The sequence below is a fragment of the Sapajus apella genome, unplaced genomic scaffold, assembly GCF_009761245.1.
Source record: "Sapajus apella isolate SASKATOON/1434 unplaced genomic scaffold, GSC_monkey_1.0 scaffold14, whole genome shotgun sequence".
In the NCBI taxonomy this organism is placed as follows: Eukaryota; Metazoa; Chordata; class Mammalia; order Primates; family Cebidae; genus Sapajus; species Sapajus apella.
The window spans coordinates 4644125-4669081 of NW_022436954.1; the positions used below are offsets into that span (position 1 = coordinate 4644125).

The following is a 24957-nucleotide window of genomic DNA, read 5'->3' on the forward strand; positions in this document are numbered from 1 at the left end:
CCAAGCGCTGAGCACTGGGGAGACGATGGCGGATGAAACACACAGACCCTCCTCTCGGGAGCTTGGAGTTAGGGAAACTACTGAGTGTGCCTATGGGAAGAGAGAAGGGCATGGACTCAGTTATGGGAAGATGGGGGAAGATCCTGGGGAAGGCGACGTCCATGCGTGGCCTAGAGGACGGGGAAGAGGTGGCCAGGGCACAAGGAGAGGCCAGAGGAGGTTCTGCATGGGAAGCAGGGAATACACTGTGCAAACACCCGGAGAGGGGCCAGGTGCAGTGGCTCACACCTGTAATTCCAGCACTTTGGGAGGCCGAGAGGCGGGCAGATCACCTAAGGTCAGGAGTTGGAGAACAGCCAGGCCAACATGGTAAACACTGTCTCTACTAAAAATACAAAAATTAGCCAGGTGTGGTGATGGGTGCCCGCAATGCCAGCTACTCTGGAGGCTGATGTAGGAGAATCACTTGAACCCGGGAGGCAGAGGTTGCAGTGAACTAAGGTCGTGCCACTGTACTCTAGCCTAGGCACTCCAGCCTGGGCGATACTTCAGACTCTGTCTCAAAAAATAAAAACCCCAAAACAAAAACAAAGACCTAGAGAGGGTCCATGAGAAAAAAAAAATATGGTGCTAAACCAAATCATTAAAAAAAAAAGAGAGGGGGAGGGTCCATGAGAACTGGGTGCTGTCGAGCACGGCCAGAGCACAGAATGGGAGGCTGTGGAGATGGGTGGGGAATACCCCAGGCAGGGGCTGGGGGGTGGGTAGGGAACAAAGTCAGGTGGCAAAGGCCTGCACGCTTCTGTACACACTATTTCCCCTCTCCTGGGAATGAACCCCAATTTCCCTTTGAGAACATCGCTCCAGCCCCCACTACTACTACCCTAGCTGCAGGTGGCTGGGGAAGGGCCAATCTCTTTTTTTTTTTTTTTTTTTTTCAGACGGAATCTTGCTCTGCCACCCAGACTGGAGTGCTGGAGTGCAATGGTAAGATCTCGGCTCACTGCAACCTCTGCCTCCTGGGTTGAAGCGATTCTCCTGCCTCAGCCTCCTAAATAGCTAGAATCATAGGCAAACGTCAGCATACCCAGCTAATTTTCGTATTTTTAGTAGAGATGGGGTTTCACCATGTTGGGCACCACCCTGATCTCATGATCCGTCCCCCTGAGCCTCCCAAAGTGCTGGGATTACAGGTGTGAGCCACCGTACCCGGCCTGAAGGGCCAACCTCATCGCCTAACTACAGGATAGGCTTGAGGCCAGGCTGAGCCAGTCAGAGACCTGTCCCTTGCTAGCCCATAGGGATTGGTTCACAGACAAATACGGGACTAATATAGAGAAACTGGAGCTATTCCCTGGACTTATGCAGAAACTCCTGGGAGAGAAGGACCCTCTTTCCGCTGGAGTGGCACGGCTGGTGGCCTGAGCCACCCAGGTCCAGAAGTGGCTGGGAGGGAGCAGAAGGGAAGCCTGGGGCTAAGCTCACCTGTGCCGAGCACAGAAGCCAGTCGCACCTCATAGTGGGGCTTCCCTTCTCTGTCGACCTCTTTGAAGAGCCGGGTGTTGTAGGCACTGAGGTTCTAGAAGAGACCAGGGCAGGGGTTAGAGAGTGAGGTCTGGAGGGGACAGTGGGGTGGGAAGAGGAAAATGGGCCACCCAAGGGGGAGAATGCATGGAGGCAAAGCAGGCTGGGCCTTCCCAGTTGGCTGTGGAGGGGGAGAGGGAGAGAGTGGGCAGGGACAGCCCAGGGCCGACTCTCCTGCTCTGCTCGTGACACTGTGCACTAACTTTTACTAAGCACTGACTCCAACCACTGTGCCAGGCACTGCATGGCCTCTATGAACCCAGGGCTACCGGAGGTGGGTACCACTTCACAGACATGGAAACTGATCACGTAGCTGGTAAGTGGCTGAGCTGGGAGCTCCACTGACACACGGACCCCAGAGCCACACAAGGATGTATGTGGCTTGAGGTCCTGCCTTCTCATCCTGCTCTGAGCCTGTCATTAGGTTCTACAGCCTGGGGTGGGGCAGGGGTGGCGCCTTCCCTCATAGAGGGGTGGGGGGGTAGTCAAGCAGAGACCCAGGAGTGGTCACCAGGTATGAGGGGTCTGGGACTAGGAACCCCACCAAACCGCCGATACCCTGAGATCCCCTAACCCCAAACCTGTGAGTCCAGAAAGTCTTGGGCCAGTTTGGCATCTTCCATGGTACAATTCCCAGAGAAATAGGTGGTGATTCCCTGTTGGGGAAGAGAGGGGACATGGGAAAGAGGAGTTGCCGAGGTCAGGGCTGCAGGGATGTCATCTTCCAGGATTCCTGTCCCTTCCTCCTTCCAGCAGCCTCTACCCCTTACCTCTCCATCTACCTCTAGGGGAAAAAGTTGTAAAACAAACAGATGCTCATCTCCAGCCTTCCTGCAGCCCTGCTGAGGCCTCTCTCAGGCTGGCCCACCCCTAAGACTTGCCAAGGTCCTCACCCCAGGCAACTGAGGTGGCCTCCAGAGGTGGGAAGCCTGCAACCCCCTCCTTCCCTGCCATCCCTTCCTCAGCTCCCTCTTCCTTCAGCCTTCTTCTCCTTCCCTCCATCAGCACACTGCACCCTGCGTGCAGAATGTCAGATCTGGGAGGGCATTCAGAAAGCATTCTACCCGACCTGCTTCCCATTCTACAAATGACAAAACTGAGGCCTGCAGTAGGGAGTATTGCCTCAGGAATGTGAGGCAGAGCCCATCACCTCCCCATTCCGTGTCCTTCCCTCCTTACCAAGTGGCCTGGAAGGATTCCCTCCACTCCTCCTCCACTTGGAGGAGTCGGGGCCTCACCTCCTTCCCCAGCCCGAGGTGTCGAAGCCTTGGCTCCAGACAGAACATAAGCTCCCCGCAGGTCTGCCAGAGGCCCCTGACTTCTTCTGGGTGCTGCTGAGCGGCCTCACTCCCTAGGATCACCCGTTCCAGCTTCTCCTGCAGGGAAAGGGAGGCCACTGGTCCAGCCACCCCACCCAAACCTGCCTTCCAGAGCCTCCCTATCCACTCCCAAGCTCTTCTCCCATGGCCTAAGAGCTTTGGCTCGTTGTGTGGTCCATGGACCAGCAGCACTGGGACCTGAGAAGTGTCAAGCCTCCATGTGCGGTGGCTCATGCCTGTAATCCCAGCACTTCAGGAGGCAGAGGAGGGAGACACACTTGAGGCCAGGCTTGGAAGCCAAGATAAGCCTGGGCAACATAGAAAGACCCCCATCTCTACAAAGAATAAAAAAATTTAGGCAGGGTAAGGTGGCTCACGTCTGTAACCCCACGCTTTGGGAGGCCGAGACAGGTGGATCACCTGAGTTCAGGAGTTTGAGACCAGCCGTGCCAACATGGTGAAACCCCGTCTCTACCAAAAATATAAAAACTAGCTGGATGTGATGGTGCACACCTGTAATCCCAACTACTTGGGAGGCTGAGGAAGGAGAATCTCTTGAACCCAGGAGGTGGAGGTTGCAGTGAGCTGAGATCCTGCCACTATACTCCAGCCTGTGTGACGAAAGCAAGACTCTATCCCAAAAAAAAAAAAAAAAAAAAAAAATTAGGCCAGGCACAGTGGCTCATGCCTGTAATCCTAGCAATTTGAGAGGCCAAGGTGTGAGAATTGCTTGAGCCTAGGAGTTCAAGACAAGCTTAGGTAACACAGTGGGATTCTGTCTCTACAAAAAAAAAAATTTTTTTTTTTTTGTAGAGACAAAATCTTGCTATGTTGCCAGGTGCCAGGCTGGAGTGCAATGGCGCAATGTCGGCTCACTGCAACCTCCGCCTCCTGGGTTCAAGCAATTCTTCTGCCTCAGCCTCCCGAGTAGCTGGGACTACAGGCATGCGCCACCACACCAGATAATTTTTGTATTTTAGTAGAGATGGGGTTTCACCATGTTGGCCAGGATGGTCTCAATCTCTTGACCTCGTGATCCATTCACCTAGGCCTCTCAAAGTGCTGGGATTACAGGTGTGAGCCACCACGCCCAGCCCTCTACAAAAAATTTTTTAAAAATCAGCTAGGCGTCGTGGTGGCAGGTGCCTGTGGTCCCAGCTACTCTGGAAGCTGAGGATGATCACTTGAGCCTAGGAAGTTGAGGTTGCAGTGAGCTGTGTTTGTGCCACTGCCCTCTAGCCTGAGTAAGAGAGTGAGGTCCTATCTCAAAAAAAAAAAAAAAAAAGAGAAAAAGAAAGGAAGAAAATTTAGCTGGTGTGGTGGTGCATGCCCACATTCCCAACTACTTGGGAGGCGAAAGTAGGAGGATCACTTGAGTCCAGGAGGTTGAGGCTGAAGTGGGTCATGATCACACCACTGCACTCCAGCTTGGGTGACAGAGCAATGCCCTGTCTTAATGAAAAAATGTCAGGCTGGGTGCTGTGGCTCACATCTGTAATCCCAACACTTTGGGAAGGCCAAGGTGGGCAGATCACGAGGTCAGGAGATCAAGACCATTTGACTAACATGGTGAAACCCTGTCTCTACTAAAAATACAAAAACTTAGCTGGGCATGGTGGCATGCGCCCGTAGTCCCAGCTACTCAGGAGACTGAGGCAGGAGAATTCCTTGGACCCAGGAGGTGGAGATTGAAGTGAGCAGACATGCCACTGCACTCCAGCCTGGGCAACAGAGCAAGACTCCGTCTCAAAAAAAAAATGTCAAGCCTTGGGCCCCCACAGACCTGCTAAATCAGATGCTGAATGTCAGTAAGATTGCCAGGTGACTTGTGTGCATGTGAAAGTCCCGGCTCTTAAACCTGCTGTAAGAACCACCTCTGCCCTAAACAGACTCAAGCCTCATAACCCTGGTGGGGATGCCCCCTGCCCAGCACTCGCCACTGTTCCTGGTGATGACCAACGAGCTCCATGTTTGCGAGCACCTAAAAGGTCCAGAACGTTTCCACATCCCGCCCTTGTTCCACCTGAAGATCAGCAGTCAGGGAGAGCTGTGCTTTTCATTTATACACAAAGAGGCTGCAGCACCCAGTGAGGCTGGTGACACCCACAGTCACGCAGGGTGACAGCAACAGGCTCAAGGGTCTCTGCTTCTGATACTCTGGTTAGGGCTCCTTCTACTGCATTCTCCACCCCTACCCCACCAAACACCTATCTCCACTTCCCCAACCTCCCTTGGCTCACCTTGGGCAAGTTGGGAACAAACTTGGTATCACCAAAGGACTTGTAGTTGCCCATGTTGGAGTAAACACCCGCGGCATAGACCAGGAACGCCTGAAGGGGGAGGCAGGCATCAGAGACCTAGGAAGCACAGCCTCCCTGACCCCAGTGACACTTCCTCCTGAGATGCAAATGCCCCAGCAGAACCAGTGTGGGTGAGGCTAGGAAATCTGTGGACAGGACCCAGGTCCTGGGAAGCCCCAGTCTGGCCCACACTGACTTTCACAGACCCATTTTCACACCCTCATTGTCCTGCCTAACTGATCTTCTGGGCAGTTCCCACACACACCTAAGCGCTTGTCTGTCTTTGCCCTCTCCATCCCAGCACCCTCTCAGCCACCTGAGGCTTCTGTATCCTTTAAGACCTAATTCCAGCACCACCTCCCTCCTCCTGGGAGCCTGTCCTCAGCCTCTGACTGTCAGGCAGCTGGCCTCGGAAGCAAGCAACACATGTTAGAGCCGGAGGCGCCTTAGTCATCTATCTTCTCTGTGGCTTCTGCTGGCCCCAGATCTTCCTCTGGTAATAAGGCCTCAGACCTCCTCTTGTGGGTGGGGGGCTGGGGGATCTCCCTTCCCCCAGCTCCAGGGATGGGCATGTAAGCTAGCTCAGCCAGTCTGAGAAACCACCATCCCTGGCTACAGGGATGGACCTAAAGCTCAAGCTGGCCTAAGAGCTTTACCTAGGACATTTCCCATTGGCAAAGAGCCTCTGTACACCAGGGATCATCAGGCCTGGAACCCCGGAGCTCCCCTCCAGGAGTGAGAAAAGCAACCAAGCTGAGAGATGAAGATTGCATCCCAATGGGAGCACTGAATCCCTGCATCCAGCCCTGCCTGAAACTTCCTCTAGACCTGGACTTTTCCATCATGTGAGACAATAACTCTGTTTTTCATGTAAGCCAATTTGAGTTGGGTTTCTGCTACTTGCAAACATAAGAATTCCCCTGAAAACAGTAACGCTTGGATTGTACCTTTTCATTTATAAACATTTCCACAGATTATTAGCTCTTTTAATGAGTAAGCCAAGCCCTCAAGATGGGAAGTGATTGCCCAACGTTCAAAAGAGGTAGAGGAAACAGCACATCAGCTCAGAGAGAAAGAATCCAATCCCTTTATTTCACATATAGAAAAACAGGCCATATTCTTGTACATTCTTGGTGGGAATATAATGCAGTGAAGCTTTTTTAGATGATGATTTAACAGAATCAGTCAATTGTAAATGTACAGAGCCTTTGACCCAGCAGTTCTCCATCTAGAAATAGATCCTCCTCACATGTGTGCACAAGTATGCTCACCATGGCACTGTTTGTAAGAAAAACAGGGCAAGCTAAATGTCCAGCAATAAAGAAAAGAGTAAACTGATTATAGTGTACACTGTTATGGAATGCTTCACAGCCAATAAAAAAGAATGAGGTACATTTATATGTACCCCACGGAAGTTCTCCAAGAACTGGCATTCAATGGGAAAAGCAGGACACGAAGCAGGAAAAGAACATTATCTCATTTCTATAAAAGCAAAAATAAGGAACTGAGTCACCATGCATGTACACATATAGGAATGTAATACACAGATGGCATTGAAAAGGCTGTAACTGGCCGGGCACGGTGGCTCATGCCTCTAATCCCAGCACTTTGGGAGGCTGAGGCAGGTGGATCACGAGGTTAGGAGATCGAATCCATCCTGGCCAACATAGTGAAACCCCGTCTCTAATAAAAATACAAAAATTAGCTGGGTGTGGTGGTGCGTGCCTGTAATCCCAGCTACTCGGGAGGCTGAGGCATTAGGATTGCTTGAACCCAGGAGGTGGAGGTTGCAGTGAGCCACGATTGCACCACTGCACTCCAGCCTGGTGAAAGTAAGACTCCATCTCAAAAAAAAAAAAAGGCTGTAACCAAGGCCAGGCATGGTGGCTCACACCTGTAATCCCAGCACTTTGGGAGGCTGAGGCAGGTGGATTGCTTGAGGCCAGAAGTTCAAGACCAGCCTGGCCAACATGGTGAAAACCCAGCTTTACTAAAATTACAAAAATTAGCCAGACATAGTAACACATACCTGTGGTCCCAGTTACTTGGGAAGCTGAGGCATGAGAAGTGTTTGAACCTGAGAGGCGGAGGTTTGCAGTGAGCTGAGATTGTGCCATGGTATTCCAGCCTGGGTGACAGAATGAGACTCTCACCAAAAAAAAAAAAAAAAAGGCTGTAACGAGCCTCGGTGGTTACCTCTGAGGATGATTGATCTTTGGGTTTTGTTTTGTGTCTTTCTGCATTGCTGCAATGCACTAAGAATTCATGTATTACTTGACCAATACATCTAAAAACAAAAACCAAGAGACAGGCAGAACATTCTTTCCAGGGCCACACAGTGTGGTAGAGAAGAACTGGTCCTGATCTCAGACCTCCTGATTCCGACTCTGGACTCCTTCCTCTGCCTTCCCTGAATCTCCACTACAGTTTCTTTTGCTATAATCAGAGCAGCCACCATTTATCTTGAAGTCAGGCACTGTTCTAAGTGGATCATCACAACACGAAGAGGTACACACATCCCACATGCATATTTTACAGATGAGAAGACTGAGGTTCCAGAGAGGGGAGGTGCCTGAATTTGTAACCTTTGGTTTAATCCTCCACCTGCCCCTTGAAAGAGACAGACATTTGCATCCTGGCCTTTCACACCCAGAAGCCATTCAGGAAATGCGGGTTGGCCCGAGAGAACTGACCTGATAATCCTCCTCCGTAAGGCCCTCGGCCAGGGCATGTTGGCGCAGCTGGTCGGGGTCCTGCGCACGAAAGAGGCGGCTGAGAAGAGCATAGATGTAGGGGGCCTCGGGGGAGGTCTGCAGCAGCACGGCCAGGCCTCCGTACCAGGCCGCACGGGACAGGTGGTGGGCATAGAGGCGCTCTGAAGGTGACAGCAGGCGGAAGGCCTCACGGCAGTCCAGGCTAGACACACCGATGTCATTGGGCAGGATGTACTGGGTGTCCGCCATGAGCCCTGCTGAGAACCATCACTATCATCACAGCTGTCGTTTACCCCACACCAATTGCATACCTGGTTCTGAACTCTTATGATCTCATTTAATCCTCCCAAAAGCCCACATGGAAAGGAATACTATTGTACCCATTCACCAGATATGCTAACTGAGGCTCAGAGAATGTGAGATGACTCACTCAAGGAGGTCACAAAATATACTGGTGGACCACATTTGGTCTGTAGCCCCAATATCTTAAAGATTGACTCTAAGGCTGGGGATGGTGGCTCACGCCTGTAATCCCAGCACTTTGGGAGGGTGTGATGGGTGGATCACCTGAGGTCAAGAGTTCAAGACCAGTCTGGCCAACAGGGTGAAACCCCTTTTCTACTAAAAATAAAAAATTTAGCTGGGCGTTGTGGTGGGCGCCTGTAATCCCAGTTACTGGGAAGGCTAAGGCAGGAGAATTGCTTGAACCCAGGAGGCAGAGGCTGCAGTGAGCCAAATCAGGCCATTGAACTCCGGCCTAGGCAACAAGACTCCATCTTAATAAAAAAAAAAAAAAATAGACTCTAACTACCTAGTGTTACATATGGGGAAACTGAGGTTCAGAGAGGCTAAGAGCCTTGCTTAATCCCACAATAGAGACATCAGCAGCAGAGACCCTCATCTCTAGGCTCCCAGCCCAGGCCCCTCCCTGCTTCCTTGTTCAAAATTCCTTTTTTCAGAAGGAGTCTCACTCTGTTGCCCAGGCTGGAGCGCAGTGGCTTGATCTCAAACTGCAACCTCTGCCTCCCGAGTTCAAGCTATTCTCCTGCCTTAGCCTCCTGAGTAGCTGGGACTACAGGTGCGCGCCACCAAGCCCTGCTAATTTTTATATTTTTGGTAGAGACGGGGGTCTCACTATTTTGCCCAAGCTGCTCTTGAACTCCTGACCTCAAGTGATCCGCCTGCCTCGAACTTCCAAAGTACTGGGATTACAGGAGTGAGCCACCGCGCCTGGTCTTTGTTCAGAATTCTTGACACTTTCCACTGCGCTCACAAGGATAGAGTGCCAAGCCACCAGATGGAAGGCTCAGCCTTTGGCAAGGACTCAGCCCCTGACTCCTCAAAGTCAAGTCCATTGCTTCACTTTTCTGTACCTCCGTTTCCTCCTCTGTGAAAGAGGGAATAGCCCCAGTCTTACCAGGTGGGTGCACTAATCAGATGAGGTCGTCCTGGACGGAAAGTATCCACAGCAATAAATGACTTTCCTTGAACCTGTCCCATCCTCATCCCTCTAACTGCTTTTCCTCGGCCCTCCATTCTTCGACTCTCTCCTTGTGCTCCGCCAGGGAAGCCACAGAAGTTCACAACCAGAAGAAACCCCATTTTACAGATAGAGAAACTGAGGCTCAGAAGGGCCAACAATTTACCGAAGGTCTGACAGCCCCGTTGAGACCCGGAGATACCCCAACCCGCAGCATTCTCCCCGCCACGCCCCGTCCCGGCTGAGACTGAGTTCCGCGTCTCCCCGCCCGGCCCGGGACTCCAGAGGCTCTGCCCTAAAAGCACAATCTCCAGGTTCCGAGAGGGCTGTTAACTCTTTGCTGCCCGGAGTGCCCCTTGGCCTCGAAGGCCGGATGAATTTGGAGGCGGTACTGGAGAGTGAGCAGAAAGGGAATGATTTTGCGCTCAGTACAGATTCGCCTTGGTTCCCCGGGATGACGCACTGTGACCCCAAAAACCAGGGCGCCGCGCCTCACCTGCAGCTGCTGCTCCGTTCGCAAACTCACTTCCTGCTTCCGGCTCCCCCATTCATTGGGGCTCTGCGAACCCCGCCCCCTTTGGCCAACTGCCTGGTCCCGGGGATCAGATGGGCGTCAGTTCCAGCCAATAGACGTGCCAAGGCGACCTTCTCGGCCCGCCGGCTCCCGCCCCGCGGATTGGCCCCGCGGGCTCGGCCTTTTGTCCCCAGGCCGCACACGCGCCGGACCGGGGACCTCTGTGCCCCGCCTGGCCGCGGCCTAGTCCCGGCAGACCGGACTGACAAGGTCACCAAGCTGGCAAGGGTATCAGTGACTTGAGAACCCCCCCGCTTCCCCAGCCCCGATCCCGCTTTCCTTTGGGTTTCACCCCAGGGTCCCGGACCTCACTTTTGCAGGTGGGAACCTACACAATAGGAGTAATGTGGCTCCACCTTCCTCACGGGACTCGGGACCTGGGGTTGGAGACTTAGAGGCTGCAAAGCTATCGGTGCCGGGAATCCGGGCTACTGTCGAGCCGACCCGGGCCACGGCTGAGGTGGTCCCACCCGTGTAGGGGCGCTAAGAAACGCCTCGAGTGCTTCACTGCACCACCACCCACCCGCCACGGGCCTGGAAGCAGCCGCTAAACATTCCCGAGCCTCAGTTTCCTCAGCACAAACAGGCTGGCAGTTTCCTGGTGCTTGACAGAAGCCAGATGGCTGAGAAAGACTTCTGCGGCCCCAAAAGGGAGTCCAGGGCAGAGGCGGGCTTGCGGTCCACTTTTTACAGGTCTGGACAGGCTCACACCTCGGTCTGAATGGGGCATGTGGAAGGACCTAGGCCGAGTGGGGGGTAGTCTAAGTGAGGGCGCAGGGTCAGACCGGGGGTGGAGCGAGGTTGTCTGGAAGTTTTGGCTCTTTGAGCCGGAAAACCAGGCTAATAATTGAATCCAATCCAAGGGATATTATAGGTTGTGATGTGTTGACTGCAGTGCCACTCCCTATAGTTGTGAGGGGCTTTTAGGGACTGAAACCCCACAGTCTCCTTGCTGCGCCTGTGTCTAAGCCAGGCAGCGTCTGCCTACCAGACACCAGTTTCAACCACAAAGGCGCCCAAGGCCCTGCTTGGCACAAGAGTGTTACAAGCTTTTAGCTTTGATGATGACTTGTTATATGGGGGAGTTCAACAAGTTCGTCAGTGTCCTCAGGAAAGTCACCCCTCTTCTTTCCTGTGCCTCCATTTTAATTGTCTTTAAAATGGGTGTAAAGGGCTGGCTGTGGTGGCTCACGCCTGTAATCCAAGCACTTTGGAGGCCAAGACGGGCGGATCACCTGAGGTCGGGAGCTCAAGACCAGCCTGACCAACATGGTGAAACCCCGTTTTTTTTTTTTTTTCTTTTTTTTAGAGACGGAGTTTCACTCTTGTCACCCAGGCTGGAGTGCAATGGCGCGATCTCGGCTCACCGCAACCTCCGCCTCCTGGGTTCAGGCAATTCTCCTGCCTCAGCCTCCTGAGTAGCTGGGATTACAGGCACGCGCCACCATGCCCAGCTAATTTTTTGTAGTTTTATAGAGACGGGGTTTCACCATGTTGACCAGGATGGTCTCGATCTCTTGACCTCGTGATCCACCCGCCTCGGCCTCCCAAAGTGCTGGGATTACAGGCTTGAGCCACCGCGCCCGGCCTACCCCGTTTTCTTAGGGAAAAAAAAAAAAAAAAAAGTAAAATGGGTGTAAAGTTGACTGACAGGTGAAGTTGAAATATGCACAGGTAAAGGAGGTAGTGCTGTCCATTGCCAGCAGGGGCAGCTCAGGCAAGCAAAAGATTTCAGTGCTCTCAGGATCCCCAACTAAGCTGCGTGATCACATTTTTATGATTACAGATAATATGAGCATGTATTGAGGTCCCTTGCTACCAGTTTGGCATGGAGGACCTTATTTAATTCTTGCAAAATTCCTGAGGTATCATCACTTTACCCATTGTACAGATGGGGAAACTGAGGCTGAGGTTCACCACCTGCTGTAACGCCACACAGTTCAGGCGTCCCTGAACTGGGGCCTGGCCTGATTCAGATCTCGCACTACACTGTCCCCTTCACCTGACTCCAACACACACACACACACACACACACACACACACACACACACACACACACACACACTCTCTCTCTCTCTCTCTCTTGCATGGAGCAGTCTATAACTGGAGTCATAACTCCCCAGCCTTGGCTCTTCCCCATGGGAATGAACAAGGGGTAGGTGAGGAGTAACACTTATGAATCAACTGTTACAGGTGCCCTCCATATATTCACAACCACCTGGCAAGGTAGTGACTGTTATTCCTTTTAACATTGAGGAAACAGGCTCTCAGAACTGGCAAAGGCAGAGCTGGGACAAGACCAGGGCTGTCTGATCCCCTCCACCAATACCTGAGTACTTGGAAGAGTTGGATTTTTAGTGCTTTGTTGTATATATATGGGGGGAGAGAAGTTGGAATGCTCCAATGCTTCCTGTAGCATCCCCACCCTCCTTCTTGCCCCCACTGCATCAGTGCCATGCTCTGGAAGCAAGAATCTGATCACACCCTCCTCCTCTCATCACATGTGGTGCCCTCGATCCTTGCAATAGCCCAGGCCTGGTCTCCCTGGCCCCAACCAACTGTGCGGCCTTGGGCAGGTCCGTCCTTCCCCTTGGAATCTGCACTCCCCTAGGCTCTGCCATCCGCCTTCTCCTGGGGACCCAGATCAGGTCAGGCCTGTACTCAGACCTTCTTCTCTTCATCTCCAGAACAGCCATCTGTCTTCCTGGCTCACTAACCCGAGGAATGGTCTGGGAGCAACCCCAGCCACATCCCCACCTGTGGCCAGGATGAGCAGGAATCTAGTTCAGGCTTGGCTTCCACAGCAATCAAGGCCCAACAGGCCCCAGCAACCTTCCCCACTCCCCATTCCCTTTTGGGGCCCCCCTCCACACTGGGCATGTTTCCTGCCATGCCATGCTGTTCCCCTTACCTGGGCTGCCCTCCCAACTCTCCCTGCCTCTGGAGATGCTCTGCCATTCAAGACTTGGCTCAGTCTCCAGGTCCTTCCTGGGCCTTCTATAGCTCCTGGTTCTCACTGCTCCAAACACTTCCAGCCTGGCTGATGGCCCACTGCATGCTGACCTGGGGTGCAGGTGGTCAGCACAGGTGTAGGGGTCAGCTTCCAGCACAAGCACAGGTAGGTCTTTCCGCAGACCATGGGCTGCCAGAGGCAGGGCCTTGCCCACTGCAGGGGCCCTGTGCAGGGCTGGGCATGAAGCAGGTGCGTGCCCACTAATCCAGGATCCAAAACCCTGCTTGGGTCACCCCCAACTCTGTTGAAGGAAAGCAACACTGTGATGCAGAGGAGCAGCTGTGGATTCAAATCCTGGCTTGGTCACTTTCTAATTGTGTGACTTGGTGAATCTGCCCTCATCTCCTCAGAAACACAAATGGCAACACCTCCCTTCTTGGGTTACTATGAGGATTAAATAACAAAACCTCCAAGAAGCAGAGCCTGGTGTCTGGAGAGTGCTCAATGGACAGTTATTATTATTATCAGCACAGTGCGGGGCACATGGTGGGCATTCAGGGATGATGGCCCTTGTGTCACAGCCGACACTCTTGACCAGTGAGTCCTCTCTCCTCCCTTTGTTAACTCCTGACCATCCACAAATGAGTTTCAGAATCCTCCATCCAGCATCTTCCTTGGTCACAATCTTCCCTGGTCACATGGTCTCAACCTTTTGCTCCACCTCCTTCTCTGTCCCCCTGCAGTCCATGCTCTAGCCACCCTGAATCTGTCCCTGGATTCCTGGCTTACTGACACCTGAGCCTGTGCACAGGCCCTCCCTTCTGTATAGAGCACGCTTCCCATCCTGTGGACCCGGAGGGTTCCGAGCAGCCATTGAGGCTGAGCTCCTATGCCACCTCCTCCGTGAAGCCTCCCTCACTTTTCCATGACCAGTGAGGACTGCCACAGCCCAATCATACTCTGATCCTGGCACACATGAAGCTGTGTTGCCATTTGGTAACGGTCTGTCATCCACTAGACTGTGAACTCTGCCAGGTGGGGAACCAGGTCTGATTGCCTCTGTATCCCCAGAGACCACTTAGCACAGAGTCCAGCCCACTGGCTATCAGCAAATGCTTGGCCCAGCCTGCCACCTACCCACCACTCACTCTGGGGCTGGAGGCATTGCACGCATGCGGGGCACGTGGGACTTGTGAGGGCAGCTGAGCATCGAGGTTTATAGAGGAACCCAGGGTGGCAGCAAGAAGGATAAGTGTCTGAAACTGGGTTGGCAGGCTCAGGGCACAGCCAGCCTAAGCTGGGGGTCAGGGGCCCCTGACCCCTTCACTCCCCCAGGGGCACACAGTGTCGGCGGCACGATGTGGGATGCCCCAGGAAGGGCAAGGGCATGGGGCTGGCCTTTCCTCCATCAACCCAGGACAGAGCCAGTGCTGAAGGCCCCATTGGCATGACTGGGGTGGAGATCTCGGGGACCTCCTTGGGGGGGCCACAGTTGGGAGGAAGGGCGCAGCCCATCCAACATGTCCATCTGGTGTGGCTATATGCCAGCAGGGAGTGTCCCACATGCAGAGCTCCCTCTGGGCTGCAGGAGGTGGGGACCTGGGCGGGCAGGTGGGCACAGCAGCAGGGGGCTCCAGGGAGCCTAATCCAGTGGGCCCTGGAAAATGAGACGGACGCAGCCATGCTCGCCGGTAAGCCAGGCCCCGCAGAAGGGGCAGGCAGCATGGAACGCGTGGGTGCCGTGGGGCAGTGGTGTCTGGGCCCAGTAGCGGGCAGTCTTCTCAGAGCAGACGTGGCCACAGGGTGCAAAGGCATGGCTGGGCGGCCCAGGGTCCAGGCAGAGGCCGGCCTCCTGGCCAAGCCACAGGGGCACATAGGGCCCCACAAGGCGGCAGAGAGGACATTCACGTTCCTGGGGGCCCCGCTCCCGCCGGCAGCCCCAGCCGTGGTAGCCATGGACGTGCCCGCAGCGGACGTAGACCCAGGGCTGCTGTTTGTCGGGTGCCGTGCGGCCACGGGCTGGGCTAGGGAAGGCCAGAGTGCTGAGGCCCACGGGGCACTGGGGCCGCGCTGCATTTGCCTCCTGCCGCTGGGCCTCCAGTTGCTTCAGTGTGGGAGCCCGCAGCAGCCCCGCTGGTGTGCGCCACAGCAGTGTGGCCCCACATAGGTCGATGAGAGAGCCGTCCTGTAGCACGTTGGACTCGTTTTCCACCTGCCAGAGGCAGTAGAAGGGCCTTACTGCTCAAGAGGCCCCTAATGAGCCCGCAGGTCCATCCCACGGAGCCTCCCTGGAGAGGACACCTTGGCTGGCAGGGCAGGCAGGGCAGAGGGGCAAGGCAGGCTAGGAGGCCAAGCAGGCGGGCAGGTGCACCCCAGGCACATGCTGACCCCCCCTCCCAGCGGGGCATGGGCCTTGGTTTCCCCATCTATCTAATTAGGAAGTCTGGACCCAGATAGAGTTTTTCTAAAATAAGATGTTTTCCAAAGTGCCCCCTCCTGGAAGAGGCGGGAAGACTTCTAACGAGGAATGCTCGGTACTTAGCCCAAAGCAGCTGTCCCAGTGGTTACAGTTAAAAGCAAAAACTCAGGAACTGGGCTGCCCAGGCTGAATTCTGGCCTCACCATTGACTAACTGTGTCCCTGGTCGAGTAACTTAACCTCTCTCTATCTCAGTTTCCTCATCCTCAAGGTGGATTGCACCTTCGGGCATCTCAAATGGTTCTCATGAAGATTAAATGAATCAATCAGGCTGGGTGCAGTGGCTCATGCCTGTAATCCCAGCACTTTGGGAGGCCGAGGCAGGTGGATCACTTGAGCTCAGGTATTTAAGACCAGCCTGGTGAACATGGTAAAACCCCATCTCTCCTAAAAATACAAAAAGTTAGCTGGGTGTGGTGCGTCATGCCTGTAGTCCCAGCTACTTAGGAGACTGAGACAGGAGAATCACTTGAACCTGGGAGGCAGAGGTTGCAGTGAGCCTAGATCGTGCCATTGCACTCCAGCCTGGGCCACAGAGTAACACTCCATCTCAAAAAAAAAAAATAATAAAAATAAATAAATAATCAATCGATGTAAAAACTTGGAACAGGGCATGGCAAATTGTGGGTGCTCAAGCAGAGTAGGCCTATGAATCATTCACATGCATTGTTTTAACAAATAATGCTTCCCTAGACCTCCCAGCAGAGTTGACGCTCTGGAAAGAAAAGCCATGCTTTTCTCTGAGGTTTTGCATCTCCTTGGCCGATGTGCTCATGCCTGGGAAGAGCAGCGCATGGCCCATTTGAGGAGCACAGCCATGTGACCTTGGGCATCCCCTGCCCCTCTCTAGGACTTACTCCTGCTCCTAACCTCAACTCTCTGATCTGTACCACAAGGAGCTTCCACTAACACCTGTGTCAGAACTATTCTAAGGACACTTTCCTCCTGGGAGAAAAGAACAGTGCTAAACCTGTCTGAACGTGACAGACGTGCTGAAAACTGCCAACACTTTAGGCTATAAACTGCTCGCACATAGGCCAAGTGTCACTCTTATAACAGAGTATGATTTTTTTAAGCTGCCAGCAGCCTCAAAGCCACCTGGGACTGCACGGTATGTCTGTGTGCGCCTTGCTTTGCATCACCCCCTGGACCTCCAGTGGTATGCACGCTATGCTTGCGGACCCTGGTCTGTCTGCCTGTCTGTGGGACAAGTGGCACATGCCAAGAACTCCCTGAGTCTGGGATTCCCCAACATGGAGCCTGTCGGGGTTCCCCGCGGCAGAAGGACTAGAGATCATTTCCTGGCTTGGGCAGGGAGATGGGCAGCTTGTGAGGGCCTGGCAAGGATGGGGGTGGGACATGGAGTGGACCACCTACCAGCTTGCCCCGCTGCTGGGCTGAGCGGCTGTCCCGCAATGTGTACACATTCCCACAGACCGAGATCTCCCGCCAGACACCCGGGGCTGAGTCCTCGGAGAAGCCGCCTGCCGGGTGCATCACCAGGACTCCATTGGTGGTCAGTCCATCCATCAGGCCATCTGGGGTCCGCCATTTGGCCGCCCGCTCCTGGGACCACATAAGGGATCAGATCATATCCCCCAGTGGCCCACCAGCAGGCCATGTGCCAGAGGCACAGCCCCTCTACTCTCAAGTTTAGAGATGGACCAGAGAGGCCTGGCATTGAAGCTGCATGACTTGAGCATCTCTCTGGGCTTCACTTTGCTCATCAGTTAGCTGGGGTTGCTAAGCCCTGCTGGGACCATCATTTGAATTACTGTGGGTTGGTTCACCCCAAGATGTTGCACCTCCCCAGCCTACCCCTTGCCTCACAGATAGAGTTGGTCCCTTCCTGGGGGCTCACTCACTCCAAGGAAGATGTTGCTGGAGGCGTCGAAGCCAGCGGCATAGATGCGGGCAGTATAGGGCGGCCGGCGGTCACAGAGGATGCGGCAGGCATAGCGGGAGATGGTGCTCTGGGCAGAAGGGCCCTCGGCAGCCCCTCCTCCAGGGGATGTGTCTGTTACTACGAAGTCAATCATGTTCTCCGTGGAGCGGCCAATCTGTGAGGACAAGGAGGGCAAGCAGGGACTGCCTGTGCACAGGGACTCTCATGGGCTTCCCCACCTAGAGTACCAGCAGCTGCTCTGTATGTAAGGCCACCAAACAAGGAGGCTGCTAAACCTTGAGGAAGGGGCAGTACCAACTCCTTAGGTCCTCTAGGTTCCCAGATGGGGTCTCCAAGTCCAAGAAGCCATGGCCTGGAGCTTCTCCTTCTCTGTTGCCCCCAGCGCTGGGGATCAACCCACTCAATAAATACCAGTTGATTTGCTGACAGGATAATTAATAATAATATAATAATAATATCTGCTGCTCAAATGTTAGCAGCTGATAGTGAATTCTGAGTAACTATTTGCCATAGGCCAGCCACCATGCTAAGCATTTTACGTGCAATGCCTAAGTTAATCTTCCCGTGGGGTGGGTACTATTAAGGGCGTCATTTTACAGATGAGTAAACCAAGGCCCAGAGAACTTAAGTGACGCTGGCTGGGCGAGGTGGCTCACGCCTGTAATTCTAACACTTTGGAAGGCCAAGGCGGGTGGATCACCTGAGGTCAGGAGTTCAAGGCCAACATGGTGAAACCCCGTCTCCACTAAAAATACAAAAATTAGCCAGGCGTGGTGGCGCATGCCTGTAATCCCAGCTACACAGGAGGCTGAGGAAGGAGAATCACTTCAACCCAGGAAGCAGAGGTTGCAGTGAGCCAAGAGTCTGCCACTGTACTCCAGTCTGTGTGATGAGAGCAAGACTCCATCTCAAAAAAAAGAAAAATGAACTTAAGTGATGGAGCCAAAATCTGATCCTACACATTAGCCTCTCACACCTGAACTCCTGAGCTATGTGACCTCCCACAGTCTAGGAGTCGTGAGTTTGAGCCTTGATACAGCCGCTGACTTGCTGTATGACTCTGCAGTCAGCAGCCCACACTGGGACATCCTGCTTCCTCGTCTGAAGAGAAGCAACTTTCCCATGGCCTCCCATCCTGTAGCCTCACCTGAAATGCTTGCAGAGCCTAGAGGCCTGGTGGCCAGGAGGTGTGTGGAGAGGCCTGAGCATACCTGGAACATGTCTGTGTCACTATCATGTGTATACTCCACTATGACTGAGTGGCTCCGGGACAATGTGTACGAGATGCTGTGCTGGCCACGGTTACTCAGTGCCTGAGGGGAGAAAAAAGTCACTTGCCAGGGTGTGCAGCCATGATAAGGGTATGCCTCGAGCCAGCAGCTGGAGCTCAAGGCCCAGCAGCCACTCCCTGGGAAGGGGGCAGCTCCATCCTTTGCAGAGCGTGGACAGTGCAGTGGGTGTTTCCCATGATTTAAACCCTGCAGTCACCCTAAGAATTTTCAAGTAATTGCCTCCTCCAAACTGCCTGAGGTTGCTGGGATACCAGGGAGCAGTGGCACAGTCAGAGGGTCGGGATATTCCGTAGTGCCAGAGGATGGACCACAAATGGGGTTACCAGTCTGGGCGTGGTGGCTCACACCTGTAATCCCATCACTTTGGGAGGCCCAGGCGGGCGGGTCACTTGAGGTCAGGAGTTTGAGACCAGCCTGGCCAACATAGCGAAACCCTGTCTCTACTAAAATATAAAAATTAGCCAGGTGTGGTGGTGCCTGCCTGTAGTCCCAGCTACTCAGGAGGCTGAGGTGGGTTGAACCCAGGAAGTGAAGGTTGCAGTGAGCCGAGATCACACCACTGGACTCCAGCCTGGGTGACAGAGCGAGACTCTCTCAAAAACAAAAAAGAATGGGGTTATTATTCCCATTTTACAGTTGAAGGAACTGCAGGTCAGAGGGAAACTGGCCTAAAGGCACACACCTGGAAATATCAGAGGCTGAATTCTAACCCAAATCCTCTAAAGCCAAAGGTTTTTCCTTTACCATTGCAGTGTGACTGTCGCCTCCCACTCTCTGAACCTTAGCTGCCTCTAAAATGGTGCAGCTCATTTCCATCCATTTCCATTTCCATTGGATGGAAAGAAGCAGCACTGTCTTAGAGGTAGCCAAGGTTCAGAGAGGTCCAGTGGTCAAGGAAGCATTTTGCAAATTGTAAAGAACTGTGCACATTGCAAAGGATTTCTCATTACCATTCTCGGCTAGCCCAATAAGCAGTGAGTGATGACACAAAGTGGGCTCCCCTGTTGCAGTGGGGGGCTGTGGGCAGGTAGGACTGGGAAGGCCAAAGATCTGGGCCTTGGGCAGGACTGGCGCTCAGGTCTATGGGTCAGTTGCTTGCCTTGGAGACGAGCGGCGTGGAGATGTGGTGCATGACATCTGGTTTCACTCCGTTGGCATGCGGCCGGCGGCTCAGTGCTAGGCGGCTTCGCCGGCGGCCCTTGTCCCCACTTGCCAGACATCCATTGTAGCTATAGATGTGGGGGGTTAAGAAAAAAGGGTTGCAACAGGAGACAGAGAAAGAGAGAGGGTGAACCCCTGATGAGACTTGGAGGAAACTGCCAACTTCTGGGGAGATCCTATGTTAATAAACAAGCTCTAGAAGCCCCTGAAACTAGAAGACCTACAATAACAAATTGGTGCACTGGGGAGTGGGTGGGGGGTGTCAGAACAGTTTCAAAAGCACTTTCATTCAGTTAACCAAGTATTTCCTGGACACTTGAGCCATGCCTGGTTCGGTGCTGTGCATGGGGGCAGTAGAGCACCACGGGGTCAGTTGTGGGCCCTCAGTGGAGAGGTTCCTCAGCTTCTCTATGAACCTAAATGCCACCTGCCATACCCAGACACAAGCCAAGGATGCCACAAGCCTAGAAGAAGAAAAGGGAATTCTGGCTCTAGGATCAGGTTTCTGGGAGAGGAAACACCTCTATTGGGTCTTGAAGAACTAGAAAGGGTTCACCTGTAGCAAACTGTCACTTCTCACACCACCACTAGGAACCAAAATGAAAGGAAAAAATGACCCACAACGCCACCACCTCCATGTCTATACACGTCAAATTTCCACCTGCCTTTCCAGCTCTTGTCTGGAGGGGATGGCTGTGAGAGGCACTGAGTGGGTGAGTCACAGCTCTCACTGCTGCCATGGGCTACTGGCCCCGTGTCCCTGGCCTTCATGTTACCAATCACCTAATGGAATCTGTGCAGTGGCCTGCCAGGCAAGTGGCTTTCTGCCCGTCTTACACATAAGAGAAATCAAGGCTCAGGGAGGTAAAGTGACTTGCCTCAGGCTAGTAGGTGAAAATGTCCAGATTCGAGCCTGGCCTGTCCCACTCCAGACTTGCAGAAGCCCCTCTAGATGGAGGCTCACCCTAAGCAAAGGCCCCAAGGCTGTCAGGGTCTGACGAGATCGGGGAATGGTGACTTTGGTGGTGAAGTGTGGTAGGGAGATGACGCTGGTGGGAAGGCTCTGAACTCCAGGCTGAGGACGTTATTCTGTAAGCAGTGGGGAGCCAGGAAGTTTTGGGAAAAGGAAGGGACAGGACAAATAGCTGCCAAATACAAACAAGGCCGCTTGAATCAGAATCTTCCAGGGAATTTGTTAAAATCCAGGTGAGGTCGGGTATGGTGGCCCATATCTGTAATCCCAACACTCTGGGGGGCCAAGGCGGGCAGATTGCCTGCGGTCAGGGGTTTGAGACCAGCCTGGCCAACATGGTAAAACCCCATGTCTACCAAAAATACAAACATTAGCCAGGATTGATGGGTGCTTGTAATCCCAGCTACTCAGGAGGCTGAGGCAGGAGAATCACTTGAACCAGGGAGGCGGAGGGTGCAGTGAGCTGAGATCATGACACTGTATTCCAGCCTGAGCAACAAAGCAAGACTCTGTCTCAAAAAAAAAAAAAATCCAGATTCCCTGGGCCTACCCACTGTGACAGTGATTCTGTAGGCTTGGAGAGGGCCTGTCAATGTATATTTTGAATGTTCTCCAGCCATCTCTGATGTGCAGCCAGTGTGGACTCTGCTCTGCAGGGGGCTGCCAGGTGGGCCCACACCCGTGGGTCTGCAGCTTCCCACATTAGTGGCCTTGCCTTGGGCTGGAAAGCCAGTCCTGCCTGTGGGATATGAAGCAGCTGCTTTTCCAAGGCAAGCTCTCCCAAGGGAGACATCACTTTTGCCCTTGTGAGCTCTTCCCACACATGGGCAGGGGCAGGCCTTGAGGTGGGGCAGTTCAGGACACAGGCTTGGGCCTGGCTTAAATCTGGCTCTTCCGCTTATCACATGACCTCTGTAAAATGGAGCTAATTTTTTAGGACCTGCCTCGGAGGTTCATTTTGAGAACTAAATGAGACAAAGCATTTAAAAGTGCTTGGCACAAAGTTTGGCATATTTATAGCAAGCCCTTGATAAGTGTTCACTATTACTGTTTTCTTTTTTAAAGCACATGTCAACAAACAGCAGCCTTTTGTTAAAAATCATAATGATATAGCTTATCAAATAGTTTCTTTAGGACTGATGGCAGAGAGAGGCCAAAAGGAGACCTGGTTGGGAGAGGAGAAAGAGGGAAGAGGGTATGTCCCTGGGGAAAAAGCTGAGTGGATGGTGCAGGGATCCTGGTCAGACGGAGACCAGGAAGGGATGAGGTTGGCCCGGCCGCCAGTTCACGTGGCTTCCTCTCTCCTGGCCTTCGCTTTCCCATCTGCAGAGTGCGGGTCAGCTGTGGCTTAGTGAAAGTGCACTAGACCTAGAGTAAGAAAGACCTAGGTCCAAATCCCAGCCCTGCCACTTACCAGCTGTGTGCCCTTGGGCCAGTCACTTCCCCTCTCTGAGCCTCGGTTTCCTCACCTCCTTCCTCACAGCATCTTTGTGAAGATTGAAATGAAATAATGTCCATGAAAGGGCTTGGCACAGGCCTGCCTCCCAGAACACTCGATATGTGCTGGGCGCTGTTCTATGTACTTTACAGAAATTACCTCATTCATTCCTTCTGACAACCCTCTGAGGAAGGGATTATTATCATCCCCATTTGCAAAACAGGGGAGACAGAGGCACAGGGAAGTTCAGCAACTTGCAGAGGCAGGATTTGAACTCAATCAAGAATTCTTCACCCCACAGCACACATACTAGGTGCCTTAGGAAAGGCAGCTGGTGTTACGTTTTTCTCATCTGATCAGGAACTTGGGCAGTTAGAGTTGTCACAGTAATTTGTGAAAAATGGGAAGATAAAATAATAATTATGAATTGAGGTGGGTTTGGTCTATTTTGTCTTTCAGCTGGGAAGGTGAGGAGGGACAAACAGCAGAAAGCCCTATGTGGGGGAAGGAGGGGTCGGGGCCCTTGTTCTGGCTGCGCTGGGTGTGGGGGGGTGTCCAGTGCCTCACCCCTCCTAGGCCAGGGATGCTCACCCCAAGACAATGAGTTCACCATACTTGATGGGCTCCTCGCCTGGCTGTGCATCTTCACCGGGAGAGGAGAGAACGCAAGGGCCCTTGTTCCCCCGGTGCTGGAGGTCTGAGGTTCGGGGGGACCCCACTTCAGGGTTTCCTTCCAGCACCATTCTGGGCAGAGTGGGAGAGAAAAGAGCTTTGCAGGTTCCCACCCCAGCCCTGCTCAGTCCCAGCTCCAGCCTGTGCAGGGCCGCCTAGGCTAAGGCAAGGGTGACCTTTCACCACCTCTACTGCTATGGCAACCACTTTCCCTCTGCCTCCTCTAAACTGCCTGAGGTTGCTGGGATACCAGGGATGGGTGGCACAGTCAGAGGGTCAGGATATTCAGTGGTGCCAGAGGGATGGACCAACTTGGGGTAGCCAGAGGCTACTTTTTGTCCAAGATCCCAATCTGGGATGTGCTTCAAAGAGGGGCACCCCATGAGTTGGGGGCCCTTACTCCTCATCGCAGACTCAGTTCCTGGATATAGCTCTTAGCCTCTGGACCTCTGGTTTAGTCCCTCTAATAGGTTCTTTGAATCTACCTGCCCATATGAATCTTTCTGCCCCTTCAAGGTCTAGGCCTCTGTCTGTCTGTCTGTTTTCTCAATGACTCTCTGTCCTCCCAGCTGCTGTCCTTTTCGCCATCTCTCTCCCCCATTCCCCGTCTCTGCCTGTCTGCCCGCCTCCGCCACACCATCCATCTGCCTCAGTCTCCCCATCTCGGCCTCCCCCTGCGGGCAGGCCAATGGACTCCTCCTGGGTGCTCGCCCTCCCCTCCCTCCCTCCCTGAGGTGTCTGTCTGCGTCCCGGCCACCCAGGTCTCAGGAGGCCTGTGGGGGCGGCGCTCCCCCCTTGAGCTCGGGCTGCAGCAGAGACGTCTCCCGCAGGCAGCCTGTTTGGAAAACATCCCCGCGCCGGAGGGACTGCGCCAGGGCAGGCCCGCGCCCCGAGGCAGGCAGAACGAGAACCGCGGCCCAGCGCCTACGCAGGTCGGGAGGCCTCTCCGCACAACACGCGCGCGCGCACGGCCCCGCACACCCCGGGCCCGGACAGCGCAGAGACCACCCGCACCCGCGACCGCAGGGACGCGCGGGCGCGCAGCAGCCACCGGCGCCCGCCCTCGGACCCACTCCCTCCGCCACCCCCAGACACGCAAACACGCCCCCCGCGCCCGCCGGGGCCCGCCCGGCGCAGCCCCCGCCCCCTCCGCCCCGGCGGCCTCACCTGGCCACGCTCCAGGCCCCGCTGGGCGCCACTCCCTCCCAGTCTAGCCCCTGCTCGGCCCCGGGCCGCTGCGGCGGGATGGGCCCGGCCCGCGGCGGCTCCGCGCTGCCTCGTCACGGGGACACCCGGGGCCCGGGGAGGGGGATGAGCGCGAACCGCCACGCTCCGCCCCCTGTTCTGAGGCCCCGCCCCATTGTCCCCGCCCCTAGGAAAGCCCCGCCTAGCTCCAGACTCCGCCTCTTGCGGCGAAGCTTAGCCCTCGTCGGCGGATCTCCGCCCCTTCGCGGGAGACCACGCCCCTCCCCTGGCACCGCCCTCTGGCTAGGGAAGCCCCGCCCTCCACTCCGACTGAGGGACTCCCTTGCCCCTCCTCGCGGGCTCAGGACTTCCCCTTAGTCTACGCGACCCGTCCCCCATTTCAGGCTCCCCAGACTCCGCCTCCATTTCCGGGGACTCCGGGATTCTCCCAGAGACCCGGGCGTCCCCTCCCCACCGTAGATCGGGGCCCTCACATGGCGCTGGAGGCCCCTTCCCCAGCCTTAGGCCCGAGGACTCCCCACCTTCAGCTCCGACACCCCGCCTCCCATCTGTTTGGAGGGCAGAGAGTCATTGAGAAAACAGACAGACAGACAGAGGCCTAGACCTTGAAGGGGCAGAAAGATTCATATGGACAGGTAGATTCAAAGAACCTGTTAGAGGGACTAAACCAGAGGTCCAGAGGCTAAGATGGCGCCATGCAATTAGAGGAGAGGAGGAAAATGGCAAAGGCAAAGGGGGTGTGCGTCAGCAGTGGAGGCAGACCAATTGACTAGAGTCGCAGACTTGTCTTCCAGCCCAGCTTGGGCATCCCCCATTCCCCTCCCCTCAGCCGCCTCCCCTCTGCCAGCACGCTTACACCACCCGACTTGCTGCAAAGGAAGGAGACCTCTGGGGGAGCACAGCCCCT

At 54.3% G+C, this 24957-nt stretch overlaps 2 protein-coding genes and 1 long non-coding RNA gene across 9 annotated transcripts in view; all 3 read right to left on the reverse strand.

The window, feature by feature from the left end:
• The window catches only part of DPP3 (dipeptidyl peptidase 3), a 31033-nt gene extending 19845 nt beyond the window's left edge, over positions 1-11188 (reverse strand). Inside the window, exons 1-6 of one of the 4 annotated variants that reach the window (XM_032282742.1) lie at positions 9894-11188; positions 7897-8174; positions 5144-5233; positions 2823-2960; positions 2166-2240; positions 1486-1579 (exon numbers count right to left, since the gene is read on the reverse strand). In XM_032282742.1, the coding sequence (XP_032138633.1) occupies positions 1486-1579; positions 2166-2240; positions 2823-2960; positions 5144-5233; positions 7897-8174; positions 9894-9945 (727 nt within the window). In that variant the 5' untranslated portion in view covers positions 9946-11188. Of the gene's footprint in view, positions 1-1485; positions 1580-2165; positions 2241-2822; positions 2961-5143; positions 5234-7896; positions 8175-9563; positions 9859-9893 lie in introns of those variants that run through there. The other 3 variants (XM_032282740.1, XM_032282739.1, XM_032282741.1) reach the window with 3 other exon arrangements.
• On the reverse strand, positions 6268-7275 carry LOC116554692. The gene is made up of 2 exons (XR_004270274.1): positions 7233-7275; positions 6268-6481 (listed from the first exon to the last, which is right to left on the reverse strand). It is a non-coding gene; the product is annotated as an uncharacterized LOC116554692 (long non-coding RNA).
• A 542-nt stretch (positions 11189-11730) lies between the features above and the next one.
• On the reverse strand, positions 11731-24289 carry PELI3 (pellino E3 ubiquitin protein ligase family member 3). 4 transcript variants are annotated; one of them, XM_032282746.1, is made up of 8 exons: positions 24012-24110; positions 22764-22916; positions 22149-22220; positions 19700-19829; positions 18520-18621; positions 17268-17462; positions 16780-16968; positions 11731-15136 (listed from the first exon to the last, which is right to left on the reverse strand). In XM_032282746.1, the coding sequence occupies exons 2-8, from the start codon at positions 22913-22915 to the stop codon at positions 14567-14569; spliced, it is 1410 nt and encodes a 469-aa protein (XP_032138637.1). In that variant the 5' UTR covers position 22916; positions 24012-24110; the 3' UTR covers positions 11731-14566. The 4 variants fall into 4 exon arrangements, with proteins under 4 accessions (XP_032138637.1, XP_032138635.1, XP_032138636.1 ...); XM_032282744.1 differs by lacking the exon at positions 22149-22220 and having other exon boundaries at positions 22788-22916; positions 24012-24173; XM_032282745.1 differs by lacking the exons at positions 22149-22220; positions 24012-24110 and adding an exon at positions 20045-20225 and having other exon boundaries at positions 22764-22848.
• Positions 24290-24957: the final 668 nt, after the last annotated feature.